General features: G+C 41.7%; 1 protein-coding gene across 1 annotated transcript in view; it reads left to right on the forward strand.

Annotated features, from left to right (window-relative positions):
• The first annotated feature begins 5,778 nt into the window (after positions 1-5,778).
• Positions 5,779-16,768, forward strand: part of LPCAT2 (lysophosphatidylcholine acyltransferase 2) — a 68,197-nt gene continuing 57,207 nt past the window's right edge. The window contains exons 1-4 of the mRNA XM_055551897.1: positions 5,779-6,074; positions 11,873-12,012; positions 13,458-13,675; positions 15,184-15,296. Of these exons, the coding sequence (XP_055407872.1) occupies positions 5,904-6,074; positions 11,873-12,012; positions 13,458-13,675; positions 15,184-15,296 (642 nt within the window). The 5' untranslated portion in view covers positions 5,779-5,903. The remainder of the gene's footprint in view (positions 6,075-11,872; positions 12,013-13,457; positions 13,676-15,183; positions 15,297-16,768) is intronic.

Below are 16,768 nucleotides of genomic sequence, written 5' to 3' on the forward strand. Positions count from 1 at the left end.
GTTTTAGCGGAGCCTAGAGAGGGGCCCTAGCCCCAGCCCCAGCCCCAGCTCAAAGAGGAAACATAGAAAGTCTAAATCTCTGCTCCCTGCAGGGCATAAGTGACATCTGCTGGAAAGGTCACAGCTGCCAAAGTAATCACCAAGAGACTCTCTGGATGGGTGAGCTGGAGTCCCTTGGTCCCATGGAAAGAGCCAAAGCAGAGTTTCTGTTATTTAATTGCAGGGTCTTGTTCAAGGTTTCCTTTCTTCTTGAGTCTCAGTTTCTGCCTTGACAATAACATAAATTCTAATACTAATAATAGTGAATTTAACAATAACACCCCTTCCATTAATACGATGCTTACTATGTGCCAGACCCTTCGCATGCATCATTTCATTTAGATTACAGCAACCTAAAAAAGGGAGGCTATTATCAGTCAACTTTGATTGATAAGGAAACTAAAGCTTGGAGAAAAGTGATTTTCCAAGGGTACCATAGATACTGGATAACATCCTGAGTAAGGCCAAAGATGACCTAGAGAAGAAGCTTTAGTCGGAAACCGAGTATCTCCATCAGCAGCATTACCCTCCATCTCCCCTCCCCTAAACTCTCTAATAAACACAGCTAGGGGAGAACTGTGTGTGCATTCTAAACACAGCTTCTATTGATGGGTAAGCTCCTTACCCTTCCTTCCCAGCAGACTGCCCATCCTTAATCCCCTCCTATATGGAAATTCTAGAGCTGCTGAGCTGTGCTGTGCTTAGTTATATATGGAAATTCTAGAGCTGCTGAGCTGTGCTGTCCAACTCTTCACGATCCTATGGACTGTAGCTTGCCTCTGTTCATGGGATTTTCCAGGCAAGAATACTGGAGTAGATTGCCATTCCCTCCTCCAGGGGATCTTCCCAACCCAGGGATCGAACCCAGGTCTCCTGCTTTGCAGGCAGATTCTTTACCAGCTGAGCCACCAGGGAAGCCCAAGAATACTGGAGTGGGTAACCCATTCCTTCTCCAGGAGAATTTCCCCACCCAGCAATAGAACCGGGGTCTCTTGCATTGCAGGCAAATTCTTTATCAGTTGAGCTACCAGAGAGGCCTCCCCTAGAGCTGCTAACAGAACATAAGGCCTGGGCTTATTTCAGAGACCTTCCCTGGTTCCAACAGTCTATTACTTCCTCTCATGGTGGGGCTGGTGGGGAGAGGATGAGGAGTGGACAGGTCTCTGGAGGTGACCTCAGTGGAGTCCTCTTTTCTCCTGTGGCCTGTTCAATCACTCAGGTTCTTAAAGACTCGAGAGACTTCCTTCTGTGCTGAAGGGCCACACAGGTCTGCCAGCCATTCTCTTCTCCAGGGGATCTTCCTGACCCAGGGATCAAACCTAGATCTCTTGCATTGCAAGCAGATTCTTTACCACAGAGCCACCAGGGAAGCCCTAGGGACAGTTTATATCATGGCTATAATACATTGTTATTAAGGTTCTTTTTTATACTGAGAAAATCCAGCTGCTCCACGTGTAATACCTGAAAGGTGCCATTTCTTGCATGCACTTCTATGAACGCTGCTGCTACTAAGTCGCTTCAGTCGTGTCCGACTCTGCGCGACCCCATAGACGGCAGCCCACCAGGCTCCCCTGTCCCTGGGATTCTCCAGGCAAGAACACTGGAGTGGGTTGCCATTTCCTTCTCCAATGCAGGAAAGTGAAAAGTGAAAGTGAAGTCGCTCAGTCATGTCCCACTCTTCGCGACCCCATGGACTGCAGCCTACCAGGCTCCTCCATCCATGGGATTTTCCAGGCAAGAGTACCGGAGTGGGGTGCCATTGCCTTCTCTGCTATGAATGCTACACGGGCATTATCTTACTTATTACCACAATCTATTTGGGGTAGGAATGAATCTTCCCATTCTGAGATGAGTATGCAGGCTCAGAGAGGTCACATGAGTAGCTAAAGGCTACATCTATCTGGTAGGGTAGGAAGATTCTGAGATTTCTACAGTGAATACCTTGGAAGGAGCAGCCGTCCCAGGGCCCAGAGTCAGAGTTTCATCATGCCTTCAGGCTACTCTGAGCAGTTGACTGATAAGCATGTCATTCACCAACTCCATCTACCTCTCAGCCACTCAGGGCTTGACGAACTGGTCTCAGGTACTGGGAATATCCTTTCCCTAACCCCTACCAGTGAAAGGTCCAGCTAGGCCCTTGAACTTCTTCAGGGTAGTGAAAAAGTGAAAGTTGCTCAGTTGTGTCTGACTCTTTGCGACCCCATGGACTATACAGTCCATGGAATTCTCCAGGCCAGAATACTGGAGTGGGTAGCCTTTCCCTTTTCCAGAGGATCTTGCCAACCCAGGGATCGAACCCAGGTCACTCGCATTGCAGGTGGATTCTTTACCAGCTGAGCCACAAAGGTAGCCCAGGGTTCAAGGAGGCCTCCCTCACTTTCCTTCTTTCTTTCTTTTTAAAGTAATTTTAATTTATTTTATTTTTGGCTGTCCTGTGTCTTGGTTGCTGCATGGGCTTTTCTCTAGTTGTGAGGGGGGGCCTACTCTCTAGTGGCAGTGCTCAGGCTCTAGGGCATGCAGGTTTCGGTTGTTGTAGTACATAGGCTCAGTAATTGTGATTTGCAGGCTCAGTAGTTGTGCTTCCCAGGCTCTAGGTCACAGGCTCATTAGTTGTGGCTCATTAGTTGTAGCACATGGGCTCCGTTGCTCCATAGCATGTTCAATCCTCTGGGACCAGGGATTGAAGCTGTGTCTCCTGCATCAGCAGGTGGATTCTTTGAGCCACTGGGAAAGCTCCCCTGAGCCACTGGGGAAGCTCCTCTCTCACTTTCTTGGTGTTGCCTGCTCACTGGACCTCTCCCTCACTATGAGCTCTTAGTCATTCAGCAGGTTGGCCTGAGCCTCCCTAAGTAGTGGCAAGAGTTTGAGAACGGAAATTATAAGGCCCCTTGTGGCCCAGGCTCTAGAACTCACATGGTACTACTTCTGCCACATTTTATTGGTCAGAACAAGTTGTGAGGTCAGCCCAGATTCTAGGGATGGGGAAAGACTCTGCCTCTTGATGGGAAAACTGTGAAATTGTTTTGCTGTGTTTTTCAATTCTTCATAATATATTAAAGAAATTCAGCTACAGATACCAAGATAATACATGTCCTTGCCCCATGATAGTTCTTTCTTTTCCTGTTTTATTCATCACTTGTTTTTTTCTGTTTGTTTTGTTTGTATTCTGTTGGCTGTGCTGCGTGGCCTGTGGGACCCTAGTTCCCCAACCAGGGGCTGAACCTGGGCCTTCGACATTGAGAGCTTGGAGTCCCAGCCACTGGACCACCAGAGAATAATTCCCTGTTTTAATCATCACTTGGTTTATTATCCTAAAATAATTTTGTGAGATCTAAAAAGATTCATATACAGACTGACAGATATTGAACACAAACTTACAGTTACCAAAGGGGAAATGTGGGGAGAGAGAAATCAGGAGCTTGGGATTAACATATACATATTTCTATATATAAGATAGATAACCAACAAGGATCTACTATATAGCACAGGGAAGTCTGCTCAATATTCTGTGATAACCTGTATGAGAAAAGAACCTGAAAAAGAATAAATATGTGTATAACTGAATCATTTTGCTGTATACCTGAAACAAACACAACATTATAAATCAGTTCAATTCAGTCGCTCAGTCTGACTCTATGGGATGCCATGGACTGCAGCATGCAAGGCTTCCCTGTCCATCACCAACTCCTGGAACTTGCTCAAACTCATGTCCATTGAGTTGGTGATACAACGGAACCATCTCATCCTCTGTTGTCCCCTTCTCCTCCTGCCTTCAATCTTTCCCAGCATCAGGGTCTTTTCCAAGGAGTCAGTTCTTTGCATCAGGTGGTCAAAGTATTGGAACTTCAGATTCAGCATCAGTCCTTCCAATGAATATTCAGGGCTGATCTCCTTCAGAATGGACTGGTTGGATCTCCTTGCAGTCCAAGGGACTCTCAAGAGTCTTCTCCAACACCACAGTTCAAAAGCATCAATTCTTCAGCACTCAGCTTTCTTTATAGTCCAATTCTCACATCAATACATGACTACTGGAAAAACCGAATAGCTTTGACTAGACGGACCTTTGTTGGTAAAGTAATGTCTCTGCTTTTTAATTTGCTGTGTAGGTTGGTCATAGCTTTTCTTCCAAGGAGCAAGTGTCTTTTAATTTCAGGGCTGCAGTCACCATCTGCAGTGATTTTTGGAGCCCAAGAAATAGTCTGTCACTCTTTCCATTGTTTCCCCCTCTATTTACCATGAAGTGATGGGACCAGATGCCATGATCTTAGTTTTCTGAATGTTGAATTTTAAGCCAACTTTTTCACTCTCATCAAGAGGCTTTTTAGTTCTTCTTTGCTTTCTGCCATAAGGGTGATATCATCTGCATATCTGAGGTTATTGATATTTCTCCCGGCAATCCTGATTCCAGCTTGTGATCCAGCCCGGCATTTCTCATGATGTACTCTGCATATAAGTTAAATAAGCAGGGTGACAATATACAGCCTTGACGTACTCCTTTCCTGGTTTGGAACCAGTCTGTTGTTCCTTGTCCAGCTTTAACTGTTGCTTCTTGACCTGTATACAGGTCAGAATTCTCAGGAGGCAGAATTTAGGGACTCCTGAACCCTGTTCTCTCCATTATATAAGTGAAAACAAAGGCTCAATAAGGGGAGTGATTTTTGTCATGGGTCTGTGGTAAGTTAACCCTGGACCTCAACCTTGCTTTTGGGTTTTGGGATTTCCAAGGCTGTGCTCTTTTTTCACCAGACCACATCATCTCTCTGGTTCTGACAGTGAAGTGCTACAGGCAGGATGTTTGTTTCTAAGGCGCTACATATTTCAATCGATTCCTTGAAACCTGCCATAAGCCACTTCCAATTCTCAAGAGTCTCTTTTCATACCTTGATCATGCCACCTGATTTCATTTTTGCCTGATGAGTGTTTGCTGAGGGACATCAAAACGCTTCCCTTCTTCCATGGATTTGCTGTCTCTATGTCCTGCCTTCTCCTGAAGCCAGCCTGGCGGAACCTCCATTGGTGGACCTTCTGATCATGATTTTTATTTCTTTTCAGACTCTGATGCGAGTAAAGTGGAGACAAACAGTCTCTAAGTTTCCAAGTCACTTCTCTTTTTTTTTGAGACCAGGTTCCTCATCTAGTTCAGAGGGCCATGGTGGTTTTGTATTTTTCTAGTTATTGCAGCTCAATTTTCCTTGGGAAAACTATCTTCACGTTGTCAGTCCATATTTTGACTGGAAGACAGCCCACTCCTGGCACCAGTTTCTATATTAGTCAGGACTCTTTCAGCTGTAACTGATAAACATGACACTCAAACTGGTTTAAGCAAAAGCAAAACATGCACCAGAAATCAGATCCACCCTGGATAATGAACCCTCTTAATGGAACAGCCCAAGAGTTGCTCCTACAATCGCTGGATTCAGGTTCTGTTTATCTTGGTATTACGAATGGGGCCACGGAAGTTCATGGAGACAATGATTTGGCCAAAGAGCCAGTAAAAGCGAAAGTTAAGCCAGGTTGGCCTGATGCTGGAGCAGAGAACAGTGTAAACTGTCTCTCTTGCGGGTGCGTCGCTTTGAAGGAAAAAACATTCACCTCCAAGGGGGCGGAGCTATGAATCCCAAAAGGAAGGGACAGACACCTAAAAGGGTGGGACTGTGCTTGAGGTGGGGGGTTGGGGGGTGGGGCCAGAACCTGGGCGTGTTCGGAGCCAGAGGGGCGGGGCTAGAGCAGAGGGCGGCTAGGTAACTTTGGCGCCTGCGCAGAAGCCCCGGACTCCTAAGCGGCTCCCGCTTAGTCTTGGCGGCGGTGCCCACTGGCGCGCTCCGCGTGGGTCGCTTCGCTCTAGTCAGACGCCAGGGTCGACCATGAACCGGTGCGCTGACGCGCGGGCCGTGGCGGCCACTGTGCCGGGAGCTGACGTCGGGAACGCGGGGCTGCGGCCGCCCATGGTGCCCCGCCAGGCGTCCTTCTTCCCGCCACCTGTGCCCAATCCCTTCGTGCAGCAGACGCGGCTGGGCGTGGCGAGGCGCATCCAGGTGCGGGGCGAGGGTCTGACAGGAGAGGTGGATTCCAGTGAGGGTCATGGGTTAGAGGGAGGAGGGCAGATCCGGGTGAGGGACGTCTGACAGGGGAGGCAGACCCAGGTGAGGGATGTGAGTCTGACTAAAATTCAGGGGAGTGACTAGAGACTGACAGGCAAAGCAGATTCCGGTGAGCGACCAGAGTTTGAGAACGGAGGTAGGTCCAAGTGAGGGGAGTAGGTCTGAGGGAGGATGCAGTCCAGGTGAGGGACGCCTGACAGGGGAGACAGATGCAGGGCAGGGGTGTGGATCTGAGGGAGGAGGCAGTTTGAGGGGGGCCATGGGTCCGTCAGGGGAGGCTGTTTTAGACGGCAGTGTGGGTGTAAAGGGGAAGTGACTGAGGGGAGTGAGTCTGGGAAGCCAGGCTCGAGGAAGAAAGGGATGTAGATCTGAGAGGGGAGGGCTTCTGAAGGGGCCAGGAGTCTGCAGGGGGCAGAGATGCTGCGCTGAGAATTTAGGACCCTTGGAGGATGCTTGGAGGTCTGGGTGTGTGTGTGACAAGAGAAGATGCAAAGAGCATGTGGGTCTTGGGAGAAGGTGCTAAACAGGAGGAAGCTGAGCAGGCCCATGGCAGAGGAAACATTCCGTACTGAGAGGAGGGAAGGGCTCTGGGAGAAGAACTTCAACCTGAGTGTGTGGAGGTGTAGTGGGAGCTCATTGTATTGCAGGAGAGTGAGTTTGGGGAGCTTTTTGTTGTTGTTTTTCCTGAGGGAAGGAGAGGAGTCCTTTTGGGATGAGAAGAGTGAGGGAGAAGGCAGAGAACCCAGGTCTGGAATTAGAACCAAAAGAAAGGTGCGATGTTTTGGCGGAGCAGTTGCATCAAGGGTGGGAAATCACAACCTAAGAAAAGGAATAATATGGGTCCATTTAAGGTATTCAAGAGTTTTTGGTCCTGAATCAGTTTTCACCCAAACACTTCTCGTAGATTCAAGGACGTAGATTCAAGGAAGAGAGACTTTCTCTGGTTGTTAAAAACGGCTCTATACAAAAAGGAAGTTTCTGTCCTTTCCTTTTTCTTGTAAAGCACTGCTTTTACCATTAGCAGTTACACTCACTCTTTGGACTTCCTCTTTGGTGAAGTTAGTGATCAGAGAACAAGATAGACTATGCAAGCTACATTTGTCCTCTGTGTTCTGCATGGGAAAAAAATAGTTTTAATGTTTCCTGTCCATCTTACGTATTTATTTACTTTGGATTTGAAATAGTGTAATTTTTGCACAGCATGCTTATCTGCACTGAGACCATTGTCCTCTACGGCAGAGATAGGTTAAGTGCTGGGCTAAGCAGTGTGGGTGGTGGTTAACAGTAATGGTTGATGGGTGCGAAGGTATGAGAAAGGAAGAGGAAGATAATGAATGTAGCAATACCTCTTTGTAAAGAAACTAAATGTTTAAAAACATGATCTTAAAATGTGTCTTAAAATGGATTGATATGTCCGGCTCTTTGCGACCCCATGGACGGTAACCTACTAGGCTCCGTGGTCCATGGGATTTTCCAGGCAAGAATGCTGGAGTGGGCTGCCATTTCCTTCTCCAGGGGATCTTCCCAACCCAGGGATTGAACCCGGGTCTCCTGCATTGCAGACAGACGCTGTACCGTCTGAGCCACTAGGGAAGCCCACATTGATATTCCCATGATATGTTAAAATTTCTGAAGGTGAAAGTCACTCAGAAACACTTAACAAATTCATTGACTCTCATTCAGAATTCCTTTTGGCCTGAGTTCATCAAATCAGTTATACTTAAATGAAAGTATGTCCATCTCTTCTGGTTCATATATTGGAGAGAGGCTCAAAGTGGCATGTTTGTAAGTATGTACATTGTGTCTGGATTACTGAGTTTTTGGTTTTTAAATAGCATGCCTGCAACCATTTAGAGAGCACTTCCAAGTAACTCTATAAGAATTGTGATATAATGGAATGATCACTAGTCTTAGAAAACCTGCTCAGGCCCTGTCATTTATAAGTTGTATGACTGGCCAAGTCAGTTGACCTCTCTGAACCTCACTTTCCTTATCTATTAAATTGGAATAATAATACATCAAAGGAGGGTTAAACTTAAGTGAAATAATACGTGAAAGAACCTGGTATTGCTTGCTGATCTTGATAGTTATCAATGCCATTTGTTATGTACAAATTGTATGCTGCTGCTGCTAAGTGGCTTCAGTCGTGTCTGACTCTGTGCAACCCCGGAGACGGCAGCCCACCAGGCTCCCCCGTCCCTGGGATTCTCCAGGCAAGAACACTGGAGTGGCTTGCCATTTCCTTCTCCATTTCAGAAAAGTGAAAAGTGAAAGTGAAGTCGCTCAGTCGTGTCCAACTCTTAGCGACCCCATGGACTGTAGCCCACCAGGCTCCTCCATCCATGAGATTTTCCAGGCAAGAGTACTGGAGTGGGGTGCCATTGCATTCTCTGACAAATTGTATACTGTACTTAAAACTTAACTTACCACTTGGATTGGATAGAAATGAATATAGTCGCAATATTTTTTAAAACGTTAAAATGCATGTAGACAGAGATTCCAAAGTAGTTTCAATGGCTTGAACAGTCTGGGTAAAGCAAAATTTAAATAGACATGATTGAAAAACAATGTTGTCTGTATTATCCAGTTTAAAAGATTGATATACTTGTGTTTAAGGATGACTCAATATGATGAATATAGGCTAAATTTAATCTTAAATGATGATCAATATCTTGTTTAAGATTGTTGTCACTTCTGCATCTCATAGGGCTTACTTAGCTTTACTGCTCCTCCTCTCTTTTTGACTGTTTAAGGGTCTGTTCCATAGTGGCATGGAGAAAATTAGCCTAGCTTTTCTTTCCTCAATAGAATATGGAATTATAACTATGGGTCATTTACCATATCAAAAATATTTGTTGGATGCCTTCCATATGCCAGGCATAATGTTACTCTCTGGAGATAGAGATATAATAAACAAGAGAAAAAAGGACTCTGCCTATCTTAAGCCTGTATTTCACTGAAAAAGTTAAATAAGCAAGTATAGAAATATATATAATTCCATGTCTTAGTAAGTGCTATGAAGAAAGAGAGGAAAATAATCACAATAGTGTCAAAAGAAGGCCTTCCTACAGAGATAACTTATTACCAAAAGAAAATATGCATAATCCTCTTAATCAGTTACTCAAAATTGGTTTTGTCATCTTAATAATGTTTAAATATTAAAATTTTAAATCAACTTTGTCTGTATACCAGCCGCAACTGCAAAATGAAATTAAATAATCTCATGATAGCAATAAGTGAAAGTTGTTCAGTCATGTCCAACTCTTTGCGACCCCATGGACTGTATAGTCCATGGAATTTTCCAGGCCAGAATACTGGAGTGGGTAGCTGTTCCCTTCTCCAGGGGATCTTCCCAACCCAGGGATCAAACCCAGGTCTCCCACATTGCAGGCAGATTCTTAACCAGCTGAGCCATCAGGGAAGCCCAAGAATACTGAAGTGTGTAGCCTGTCTCTTCTCTAGCAGATCTTCCCAACCCAGGAATTGAACCAGGGTCACCTGCATTGCAGGCAGATTCAAGACCACTACAATGAAAACAACAGAACACTATTGTAAGAAATTAATGAAGATTTACATAAAATAAAGAGCTATACCATGTTTGTAAGTTGGAAGAATCAACATTATTAAGATGGTAATTCCTCCCAAATTGATCTATAAGTTCATCGAAAGCTCAACAAAAATTCCAACAGGCTTTTTGTGTGGAAACTGACAGATTAATTCTGAAATTTATGTGGAAATACTAAGGATCTAGATTATCCCAAAAGAAGTTTGAAAAATAGAAAGTTGGAGGACATATACTACCAGATTTCAAGACTTACTACAAGACTACAGCAATTAAGAGAGTAGGGAATTGACAGACATACAGACAAATAGATCAACAAAACAGAATAGAGAGCCTACATGTATGTTCAAGTGATTTTTTGACAAAGTGGCCAACAAAATTTATTGGGGAATGTGGAGTCTTTTCAACATTGGTTCTGGGGATGGCACTTCACTGGTGGTCCAATGGTTAAGACTCTGCACTTCCCTGGAAGGCGCACAGCTTTGATCCCTGGTCCAGGAACTAAGATCCCACAGGCCTCACAGGGGAGGTGGTGGGGGGTTGGGGGGGGTGGGGGGGTGGGGGGGTGGGGGGGAAAGTAATTACACAGTAAATTACACAGAAAGTAATTTACAATGGATCATAGACTTGAACATAAAAGCAAAATCCATATATCATCTAGAAGAAGAAGATATAAAATATCTTCATGATCTTGAGATAGGTAAAGATTTCTTAGAAAGGATGCAGAAGAGAACTAAATTGATAAATTAGTCTTCATCAGAATTAAAACGCTTCTCATTGAAAGATACCAATAAGAAAATGAAAAAGCAAACCATGGAATAGGAGAAAATATTTTCAATATATATACTGAAAAAGGGCTTGTAAACAATATATGAAGACCTCCTAAAAATTGATCAGAAAAGGACTAACAACCCAATGAAAATGGACTAAAGACTTGAACAGATAGGTTAAAGGGATGACCAATACGCACATGAAAAAATTTGCTCAGCATCATTGTTCATTAAGGAAACCACAATGAGATATTATTTTACACCCACCAGGACGGCCACAAAGACTGACAACACTGAAAATTGATGATGTGAAGCAACAGGAACTTTCACACTTCATTGGTGGAGGTATAAAACGACACAACCACTTTGGAAAACAATTTGGCATGTTCTTTAAGCACATTCTGGCCTGACAATTTCACCACCATCCACCATGAATGAAAATGTATGAGTCTCAAAAATTGATGTGTACTCATATAGATAAGAACTTATAATAGGCTAAAGGTCCCTGAACAGATTAATAGGTAAAATAATTGTGGTATATTCACACAATGGAATATCACTCTGCAATGAAAAAGACTGTATTACTGATACATATGACAACATGGTTGAATCTCAAAAATATGAAGTGAAAGAAGCCAGACATAAAAGAGTACATACCTTGTGGTTTCATTTATATGAAAATATGGAACAGGCAAAAACTATAGTGAAAGATTGTCAGTGGTTGCCATACACTGAGGAGACATTGACTACAAAGAGACACAAGGGAACTTTTTTGAGTGATGGAAATGATCTATATCTTGATTATGGTGGTGTCTGCATAGGGCTATACATTTGAAAAGCTCATATTTAAAATAGGTGCATTGTATTTTATGTAAATTATGCCTTCATAAAATTGATTTTTGAAAGTGATTTTAAACACCAAATGTCAGCAAGGATATACAGTGACTGAAATTCTCATACACTACCAGTGACATTTTAAAATGATACAACTGGACTTGCAGTGGTTAAGAATCCACCTTGCAATGCCAGTGACAGGGCATTCAATTCCTGGTCTGGGAAGACTCCACGTGCCGCAGGGCGACTAAGCCTCTGTGTCACAACTACTAATCCCGCACTACCAGTAAGCCCAACACACCTTTTCTTTGTTTCCCCAGCAACCCCTATTCACATTCACTGGTTTTCTCCCCTATTTCTTTTGCTACCTAGCAGACTTTGTGAGGTCAGATATAATGTCTTATTTCCTTTGTGCTTAGATCGTTGCCTGGTGCAGGGTAATGCTCAATTCATCTTTGAGTGAAAGCTTGAATAGCCCAAGATTTTTCTTTTAAGTATGTCTGTTTGATAACTACAGCATTAAAATAATGTCATCTATTTTTTTTTTAATTAACTTTGACTTTCAGATTTTCTTCCTTGGAATTATCCTGCTTCCAATTCGTGCCCTATTGATTGCAATAATTTTATTACTGGCGTGGTCACTGGCTGCAATTTCAACAGCATGCTGTCCTGAAAAGCTGACCCACCCAATAACTGGTTGGAAGAGGTAAGAAGTAACTATGTCTAAATATTAGGTGAATCAAGATTAGAAGAATTCATTGAAGTTTAGGCAGTGATCAACAATTGTGGCTCTGAATATAGGATATTTTGGAATGCAGTCGTTAGAGGCTGTGCTGTGTTGTGCTTAGTTGCTCAGTTGTGTCCGACTTTTTGTAACCCCATGAACTGTAGCCCTCCAAGCTCCTCTGTCCATGGGGATTCTCCAGGCAAGAATACTGGAGTGGGTTGCCATGCCCTCCTCCAGGGGATCTTTCCAACCCAGGGATTGGACCTTGTTAGAGGCTACATCGCTATAAATCAAAAACAGGTCTGAAAGTTCTGTGACAGGGTGAGTTCTTTATCTTTAAATAAATAAAGATCTCAGCTCTTAAACTACAGAGCAAGGAGAGAGCAATCATTTCCCTGTGCCCTCCTGAAAAGTACTTGGGCTTTCTGTGTCTTACTTCTCACCATGAAATAAAAGTTAGAGAAACTTCCTTGGGAGTTAGTTGCTTAATAGCTCCTCACAATATTATTATGTGAATGTTGAGAGAATTCAATAGGAAGCTCATTTTTTAAAACTCCTGTCAGATGTCTTATGGGAGACACATATTTTTCATGAAAAGCTGTATGCTTATTCATATACTGAGATGTCCATCATGTGTTTGCACTTCTAGGACTGTGTTTTTGTTTTTCTACGCAATTCAGTTTATCAAAGACAGAGACTGGATCTTACTTGTCTTATGTGTCCAACAGGATTCCTGGCACAATTTGATTTAATTAATTTTTAATGACAGATTCTTTTAAAATAGTAAACAAATCAATAACCAGAATTAAGTGCATCTTTGTTCCAGGAAGTGAGATAATAAATTTACTTCTTAAGATTCTTCATGATTTTTAAGGGCTATAATGATATAAGTAATAAAGCTTACTTTTAAAATTTTATTTTTAAAATAACTCTGAGGACTGTTTCAGCATGCTAGTTCTAAGAGTGTTTTTGGGGGTAGCAGCATCTTTATTACACAAATATAGATATCTAAGGTGACTCATATGAAGGACAAAACTGATTTGAATTTCTCAGTGGGGGATGCATGTTGAAAATTCTTTCTTATTACTTTATAGTCACAGAATAATGGAGCCACTTAGCCACGTGGCCTTGGAAAAATTACTTCTCTGGGCCTCAGTTTTCTCATCTGTAAAGTGGGAATAATGATAAATGCTCTATATTTCATAAAATTGGGCTAGGGATTAAAGAAATTAATATGCATAAAGTACTTAGAACAGTGCCTGGCAGAAAGAGCTCTGCTGAAGTGTTAGCCATTCTTCCTAGCTGATATTTTAAAATGAAGTGCTGACGTGTTTTGGTTTTTGCTTTGTGCTTTAGAGTAAAACCCTGCTGGTAGCTGCAATTGGTAAAGCTAATTATGTCCATTTTCATATTTATTTCCAAAGGAAAATTACTCATCCAGTCTTGAAGTTTCTAGGCCATGCCATGTTCTTCTCAATGGGGTTTGTAGTTACTGTGAAAGGAAAGATTGCAACTCCGTTGGAAGCACCAATTTTTGTCGTTGCCCCTCACTCAACATTCTTTGATGGAATTGCCTGTGTTGCAGCTGGATTACCTTCTATAGTATCTCGAAATGAGAATGTGCAGGTGCCTCTGATTGGCAGTAAGTACTCTGTAAGACAACAGTGATAAAATATTTTCATGTTCATGCTTTGAATTTAGAAAGTTCTGTATAGTTTACTGATTAATTTTTTAAAGACTTAAAAATAATAAAACACTTCAAACATATTTCATTGCTTTTAATGAGGTATAATATCAAAAGAATGAATTTATGAAAAAAGATTAAAGACCTCCCTACCTATGCCTTATCATTCTTTTTATTTTTTTTTTAATTTTTAAACCTTTCAGATATAACTCTTTTAAATATTTATTTATTTATTTCATTTATCTTTTTGGCCGTGCCGTGCAGCGTGTGGGATCTTAGTTTCCCTACCAGCGATCAAACCGGCACCCCCTGCAGGGAATGCACAGAGTTTTAACCACCAGATCACCAGGGAAATCCCCTATCATTCTTTTTGAAACCTTACCTCTGCTGCTGCACCATCACTTCTTCCTGCTCCTAAATATAAGCCCAAAAGAACAGTTTTTCAATACAAAATATGGTAAATTTTTTAAAGAGAGAATTTAATTGAAGAATTTGTGAAAGCCCCAGTTACCTAGTATTTCAGTGAATTTCTCTTCAGGGTATTAGGCTGATAAATGCAATAAGTCTTTTCTCCTAACTCTGTTTTCTTCATTATTGCCCCCAAATCTCCATGAGGGAAAAATGTGTAACTCGTTGAAAATTATGATGTAGAACAATAAATGCTTCCTGACATAAAAATAATGAAACAAGTGAAATTGCTTTTTCCCACCAGATGCTTTGCTCTCTCCCCTGGGGATTAGTCTCTAAGTAACTGCTTCCAGTTGTCCCAAGGCTATTGCCAAGCATCAGGTGGTGAGAGGGTAGGTTTGAAAATTGCCTGATGCTGTCTTGGTACTCTAGAGAAAATGATAGTAGTTCTTACAGCTTTGTCATTCAGCTAAGAAAGACACACACACTCTCTTTCTTTTTTTTTTTAAAGATAACCACCTTGCTTTGTGTAACATGACATTTTCACCCAAAGTTGTTTAGCAATAGATATTTGGTGAAATGAGGTTTATTGTGCTAGGAAGCTACCTACTTAAAAGACTGTTGCACTGAAAATTTTATTAAGATAAATAGCAGTTGCCCCCTACCCACCTGTACTATGGCTTCACATAATTAGTTTGCAGTATTATTGCAGGAATATTCCCAAAATAAAACAAGACAATCTTATGGTGTATTGCGAATGTTTAATGTAAATTGAGAAAGAAGTCTTTTAGGGAGAAAATTGCATTTTTTTTTCATATTCCTGTTGCTAACTTCTGTGAAATCAATGAAATATTTTTAGGTATAAATAGCCACCTGTCCTTTTGAAGCCAGAATCTATTAATAAGTTCTAACAAACTTTGAGTTAGAGGGTTTTTTAAGTTGTTCTCTTTGATTTGCTATCTTTTTAATTTTCCATGCAATTTGTTTTATGATTTGGTATCATTTCTATAGTAGCTGTAGCCCAAAATATGACTTACGACTTTTCATTTGTTTTAAAGGAATATTGCGGGCCTTGCAGCCAGTGTTGGTGTCCCGTGTAGACCCAGATTCTCGAAAAAACACAATAAATGAAATAATAAGGCGGGCCACATCAGGAGGGGAATGGCCCCAGGTAAAACACAGTAGATGTTTATTTAAATGTTTTGAGAATTTATTTTTTGTACACTTGTATATATTCATTTGGATCCACAGATAACAATATCAGGGTACACCGTATGCTAGTTGTCTTTAGCATAATAAAAGCAGAATAAATGAGTAAGGATTAAGAGATCCTCTTCTGCATGAGATACTCCTAGAATTAAATGTATCGTTCTTTTTTATTCTCCAAACTCTTTGAACTGGTTTTTACTTTGTGTCATAAAAAGTAATTCTCTACCTCTGAATTTATTTATCATTTTAAAGATGAGATACTAAAGCTCAGTTATACTCAAAAATATGGTGGGTGGGTATTTTTTGAAAGTGATTAATATTTTAAGATTATCTGAAGTATATTTAGATAGTGCTTTTCAGTTCAGGGGGCATTTCAGAATCACCTGTAGAACTTTTCTACATTTTACCATCCCATCTCCTCCTTCCTCTGGAATAATTTTTTTTTTTTTAAGTTTGTTTATTTTTGGCTGTGTCTGGTCTTAGTTGCCCCACAGCATGTGGGATCTTAGTTCCCTGCCCAGGGATTGAACCCACCTCCCCCACATTGAAAGACAGATTATTAACTACCGGGCCATAAGGAAGTCCCTGGAATGCTTTTTAAGGTGTGGAAGGTGCAACGTTTATTGCATAAATAGAGCCTCATGGGTGATTCTGATAAGTACCCCCATGTCTTTGCCCAGGTGAAAACAAGTGATCTCTAGCAGAACTCATGGTCCTGAGGTGATCTGGCTACTCGTGGTAATGTTTAGATATTAAAGTACTAAGAGGCATATGATCAGCCAGGAGGTTTTAGAAACCAAGGTATGTGAGGAATGATTTAAAGAGTGACTGGGAAGAAATGACATTTGGAATAAGGATTTGATTTTGCTCTTTGGCTCCAAGGAATTTATCTAGGACTGGTGGGTGAAAGTAAACAAGATTTCAGTTCACTTTGCTCATTTCAAGGAACTTCCTGTCCAGAATTAGAATGGTCTGATTTGGAACCTCTTTCTGGAATGTTCAGGCATTAGCTAGGCAACCACTTGAGGGGATATTATAAAAAGAATTCAAGTATTAGAGATGCTATATGATGTTTAATGCCCCTTCTAGTTCTTGCTGCTGCTAAGTCGCTCCAGTCGTGTCTGACTCTGTGCGACCCTGTAGACAGCAGCCCACCAGGCTCCCCCGTCCCTGGGATTCTTGAGAGTTTATGATTTACTCTATATTAATTTATTCTTCATGGTATAGCTATAGAAAATGCACTGCATGAATTATATTTGTTATTGTAGCTAATTGGAATAGGAAACCTGTTTGTTTGTTTTTTAAGTTGGAGAATGGAATCACACCTATTCCCAATTTTTGTTTTACAAATAACTTGTTTTATGGCAGTTTAGCTTACTAATTACTTTAATTATTACAAAATACCCATTACTAAATGCTGTAAGTGCAGGGATT

Source organism: Bubalus kerabau, chromosome 17 (assembly GCF_029407905.1).
Source record: "Bubalus kerabau isolate K-KA32 ecotype Philippines breed swamp buffalo chromosome 17, PCC_UOA_SB_1v2, whole genome shotgun sequence".
Classification (NCBI taxonomy): Eukaryota; Metazoa; Chordata; class Mammalia; order Artiodactyla; family Bovidae; genus Bubalus; species Bubalus kerabau.